The 5,793-nt window shown below is 47.0% G+C and overlaps 1 protein-coding gene across 1 annotated transcript; it reads left to right on the top strand.

Annotated features, from left to right (window-relative positions):
* Positions 1 to 2,288: 2,288 nt before the first annotated feature.
* Positions 2,289 to 3,748, top strand: LOC135369460 (uncharacterized). Its single transcript, XM_064603050.1, has 3 exons — positions 2,289 to 2,391; positions 2,653 to 2,961; positions 3,466 to 3,748. Exons 1-3 carry the CDS (start codon positions 2,355 to 2,357, stop codon positions 3,654 to 3,656), a joined length of 537 nt encoding a protein of 178 aa, XP_064459120.1. The 5' UTR covers positions 2,289 to 2,354; the 3' UTR covers positions 3,657 to 3,748.
* Positions 3,749 to 5,793: the final 2,045 nt, after the last annotated feature.

Genomic DNA, 5,793 nt, shown 5'->3' with positions numbered 1-5,793 from the left:
ACGACTGTCGCACAAAACATCTTCAACAACAACAGAATTGGTAGCCCTCCAGCTGGCAATACAGTACGTGTGAATACATCAACGTCCATCAATACGCATTGGATGACGCAAACTTTCTCGTTGACTCGCAAGCTATTGTTTTAGTTCCCGCATTAAGTGGCGTCCACAGTAGATACGCCATAACACGCCTCGATTGAGTCAGAAAAACCGGTATATTTGTGAACAGTGCGAGTACAAGGATATTTCCATCATACTGCAAACTCCTGAGACTCCACTCTGATAAGGTGTCACCCACTTGAAAGCAAGTAGACCGGATATTTGCCATCTGTAACCATCACGTATTTGTATTCACAATCATTTGCTTTCTATTGTTTATTCGATTCTATTGTTAATACTCTTCTTAAACTGTTCGTTACAAAGAAGACTACCACTGATATCATTGAATAGGCCACAACCGGATCAGAGTGATAAGAGCTCTGGACAGCGAGCACGGGCCCTATAAAACACGATGCACACTCGGAACACATCATTACTCCTCCGGCCACAGCAACGGTAAGCGGTAACACTTTTTCTTCAATCATGAACAGTCCAAGGTCTAGTCAGCAATTCTACGACCTGTGTTCACCAATGAATTCACTAATGCCCTTGTCAAGCAGCCTCGTGCTGCTTTTTGGCTTCCCCCCCCCCCTATTGCTTTTTTTTCCGTTGAAGTTGCAATAAAGTATCGTTTATCGTTAATTACTACAACACATCCTCAACTTCTACCACTTAGTTTCTGTATACTTTTTTTTATATATTTCCGTTGTACGTTCGTGCTCCCAGATGTCAGAATAGGGACAGACGAAAACATTTGAGTCAAATATGCTTTCATGATGTAAGTGCAGGCGGTCGGAAGGTGGGGGGCAGAGGGGGCAGTTCGCCACACCCCTCCGAGTTTTTGCCCCTGAACCTTTGCTCTGAGGGTCGCACTACCCACTTTTCATCTGCACGTGTCGTCCGGGACAGACTGACTTTCAGCTCTGTTACCGCGCAGAGTCAATATAAAGACCCGTCTAAAAAGTAAAAGACGTGATTCACCCGAATAGGAACTATCCTTCGGCTCCCCCCCCCCCCTGCCCCCTGCCTGCTCCCGTTGATCACACCTGTGGCACATCTGCTGTCTGTGCCTGCGCCATGGCCAGAACATTCGGCAGAGTCTTTTTTAGTGCAGCAATAATGACGACTTTTGCAGACCGCGCCATTGCTCTTTTGAGAGAACAAAAATCATAAATAAAGGAACACGCCAATGGAACAATCAACCAACCAATATTTCAGTTTGTGCTCTTCAAACGCGAATTTCATTTTCGCCTTACGATACGTCATCAAGAACGCAACGTTGCCTTTTCATATGTAAAGATGAGTGCGGGCGGGTATACACGCGGGTACCTGCGCAAGTTTGTTCTTTGCGGGTACACATTTCGGTGTCATCGCGGTTCGCGGGTAAGGTGCGGGTAAACCCGCACTACCTCCGTGGATTGCGCGGGTATGCCCGCAATACCAGCAGGCGCAAAAACCAACCCGTCGAATTTTCGTGTATTACCCGATTCATGGCGAACATTTGGCCCGACTTTCCAGACGTTCCATATCCAACTCATCATCTCAAACTAAAGTTGTTGTTGTTTTTATGTGGCAAACTAAAGTGTTTGCCACATAGGGTTGCCACATAGTTAAGTTTGGCTATCTTTCGACATCAAGACTGGCACACTTCGATCAGTAAGCTGGCAACCATGTCAGCAGTGGCCACAGCGTACGCGTTGGAAAAGTGTCTCGCTAACGGACAGTGTCCTTAGCATCAATAAATCATTTCGTGCTGTCACGATCATGGCATAACTGAAACATGCGTACGCATTTGGCTGCGGGTATATCGGTGGGTATGCGGATAGGCGTCGGGATGTGCGGGTGCGGATGCGGGTTGAGCCAATGACAATGCTGCGGATGCGGGAGCGGATGCGTGTTGTGCTCCCGCAGGTGCGGTGCGGTTGCGGGTACGAATTTTCATACCCGCACTCATCTATATGCGTTACGCCCTCCACAGTCATCAGGTTGCATGGACGAGTCGTTTCTAATAAGTACATGAATGACTCCTATAGGTTAATCATGTTAAGTTACGTTAGGTTGGGTTGGGTTCACCCTCGCCTATCCCCCCTTGCCGTGAACAACTCCGGACGCCCCTGTTAGCAAGTGTTGCAATCGTGAGGCACATTTTAAGGCATTTGAACATGTGTGCTTCGTTAGAATGGGAGAGTGCAGACATTCTTCTTTCTTGCAGCAGGTTTGCCTTTGAAAGTCATTCAAGGAGGATCATAAGAGCCAAGATGCATTTTGCTCTCACGTTCGCCGCTTTGGTCGCTGGTAAGTGAATGATCACTGTTCTTGGACTTCTGATAAACCAGCAGAGTATTCAATATGGATGTTTTAGGCTATCCCTGTGTTCGTCGCTAAGGGACACAGTCCAAGTAAATGAGCGCTTGTTTTCTTACATATTCATCTCGTATCAAGAACTAAATTTCAATTCATAATGCTTAGATCATATCCGAATCGTTTTCGTGCTATAGGGCCAGCGAACTTGTGAAACTTGTGAAGCTGTACAATTTCCTTATTTTATGCCTGCAGGTGCCTTGGCAGGCCCGGTGGTTGAACCTTTCGAGGTACTGGACCAGGACTCTGTCGCGCTGCCCGACTTCGAATTCACTGGCCTTGGACTCCACAGGAGGGACGTAAAGTTCACCCAAGGAAAGGTAGAGGGTCTGAGCACTGTCCTCAGGCCCCTTCGCGGTTGTAATGGACGTTACAAGGGCCAACTGTCTGTCAGCGGCCTCAACTTCACCTACAAGGCTGTAGCCACTCATCCAGATCAAGAGTTCGACGTGGTAGTGGAAGTGCTACATGGCCTAACAAGCGTAGACAGCGAGAGGGCTTACGGTATGCACTTTCCTGCCATTATATGTGAGATAAAATGGCAGTATCTAGTCGTGTACCAACGTGCGGAAAACTCATGAAAGGTCGCTAGTTTTGACAACTTAAGCAAGGCCAATAACGGGAGCCGAACCCACACATCTCCGACCTAATACGCTCGTTGATTCTTGAATACTCCCAACCTTGTAGCTAAGACATCGATGAAGCTTTCTTTGTCTTCTGTTCGTGGTAGCTGTATTCTATCGACCTCTGCGGCTCACAGTACTACCAGATTGCATTATATACTGCATGTGCGGGGTACATGTAGTCCGTATTCGAAATGGCGACACCTGAAAGGAGCTCGCGACGCAACCTGTTTATAAACTGTATCCCCGCATCAGTTGTGAAATTATGACTTTCTACACAGTCCACAGCTGCAGGTCTCCTCTGTACACGTTAGGTTTTCGTGTACCAGAGCTCGCAAAGACCCGCAATGGTAACACAAGTCCCCAACACATATCTTTGTTGCAGATGAAAGTTTGCCAGCGAAGGACCACCGTGTGAGGGCTCTCCACCAATACGTCAGGCAACCAGTGGAGTTCACCAGCGACAGGGTCGAGAACCGTGTGTTTGAAGAACTGCTCAAGCAGAAATTGGCTCAGCTTCTGGACCAGTTGACGCAGACCAAATCTTTCGAGCATTTCTTTAAGAATGTTGTCTAAGATCAAGGTTAAATAGCCTTCTCATTAGGGTTAGTTAACGCGCGAACTGCTTTCTGTTAAACGTGTTACAAATAAACAATATGCCTTATGGACCACCTTGAATCGTGCTGTACCGAGATGCACATAAGAGTGTCAATCTGCGTTACATGCATGGAGCCTATAAGAGGATCACTATAACCGAAAGTAATACTTGTATGTTCGATTCGAATTGCGAATCGAATCGAATGCCTCTCCCATATCGAATATATTTGAGTAGTCGCCCGGGAAAAAGGCCACAAAAGAACAGACAATTAATCTACAGCGCAACCGCCAGAGACACTGTTTAAGTGCACTAGTACACTTGTCCAACTTCTCTTAAGTCAAAAAGAGATGGTGCAGCACTCTGTTTCGTCATCGAATATCCCACCTTCTGAATGCATACTGACAGATTTGGCGCTTGTATACCGCTGCGAATTAAAATATATCTGTTGTCTGCTAACGCTTCCTGTACGTTTGCACTTTATTTCCACTCCTCCTATATATGCAAAGCATTCCATTTTGCAGCTGTTCTCGTTGAAAGAGGAGCAGACTCCGCAGAGCATGCGTGGGGCTCCATCTGCAGCACTCACAAGGACAACTACGCTATAACATGTTTAAAAAAGACACTGAAGGCATACTTACTATACGTTCTGGTTTGGCTGGTAGGTGAAGATTTGCGAAAGTCATTTTATGGAGACCAGTGAGTCCTCGTTCGGGGATTGAGAGACAGTTGAACCACCCTATGCTGACTTTTATGTACGAACCGTTTCGTTTGAAAACCGGTTACCGCTATTGCTTTTTCCGGTTTTGCTCCGTTTGGGGGGGGGGGGGGTTCAACAGTGTCATGAAGATTTCGGTTCGGGTTCGGTTCCGCACCCTGCTTACAAGATGTGGAAACAAGTGCGAATTGCTGGTACAACTTGAATTATGAATTGGTACAACTTGACCGCTAGTACACCTTGAACAGCAACTACGAATTGATGAACAAATGTGGTCCCGCTGCACAGTAAAGGGCAAAGTACACAGGAAACAAACTTCAAGAAAAGAATTAAGTACTTGCAAAAAATATGCAGTGAATGTATGTGCATAAGCAAACAACACGGAACAGCATGTTGAGACGTCACAATATGTCGGCTAGAATAGGCTCCCAGAAGGATACTTGAAGTACTTCATCGGAAAGTACAGCGAAATGTACTTCACGTCAGGGTGTCGAACCGAACCCGAAATTTTCATGACACTGCTGGTCCCGAACCGGAGCAGCACCGAAAAAATAACCGATAGCGGTAACCGGTTCGCAACGAGACCATTCGGACATGAAAGTCAGCATAAGAGTTCAAGAGTTTCTCAATCCCCGAATGAGAACACACTGGTCTCCATAAAATGGATTTCGGAAACCTTCACCTACCAGCCGAACGAGGACGTATAGGAAGTATGCTTTCAGCGTCTTTTTTAACACGTTATAACGTAGTTGTCCTTGTGAGCGCCGCGGTTAGAGCCCCACGCACGCGCTGCGGCGTTTGCTCTTCAGAGAGGAGGCGCCACGCGGACGCTTGTCAATCGCTGCGTTTCGAAGTAAGACGACGCGGTCCTCTGCTAGCAAATGGTATACTTTCTGAAAGGTGAATGGCCTGCCATCGTCCATCGCATAACGCAGGAATGGAGTAGACCAGTTGTTATAGGAAAATTTATTAACGATAACAACATACAACACACACCCGACACACTACCATACAACATGCAGTGTAGACCAGTTGTGTCGCTCTATAGAACGAAAACGTGATTAAGCAAGCGCCAAACGTTTCCCTTTACACGTGAGCAGTCAATATTAAACGAACTATGAAATGACTTTTTTTCTCGTTTTCATCAGAAAGAAAACATTTTTCTGTGTCTAGAACCAAAATGTTACGTTCGTCCTGCGAGGAATGTTCTCGGGAGTGAATTTAAACGGAGTGGCGAAGGGAGTACAGCTGGCGCCACGCCGTGGCGAGCTCCCGCGCGGCGACACGGCGAGCAACTTGACGCAACCATGGCCGGTTCCGCGATACGTCATCGTGACATGTCGTGGTCCTGCCAAGAGCATGCGCCGTGGGATCCCGCGTATGCGTCCATCGGGAGTGGA

The sequence above is a fragment of the Ornithodoros turicata genome, chromosome 1 (assembly GCF_037126465.1).
Source record: "Ornithodoros turicata isolate Travis chromosome 1, ASM3712646v1, whole genome shotgun sequence".
NCBI lineage: Eukaryota > Metazoa > Arthropoda > Arachnida > Ixodida > Argasidae > Ornithodoros > Ornithodoros turicata.
This window is presented reverse-complemented; position numbering and strand designations above follow the sequence as displayed.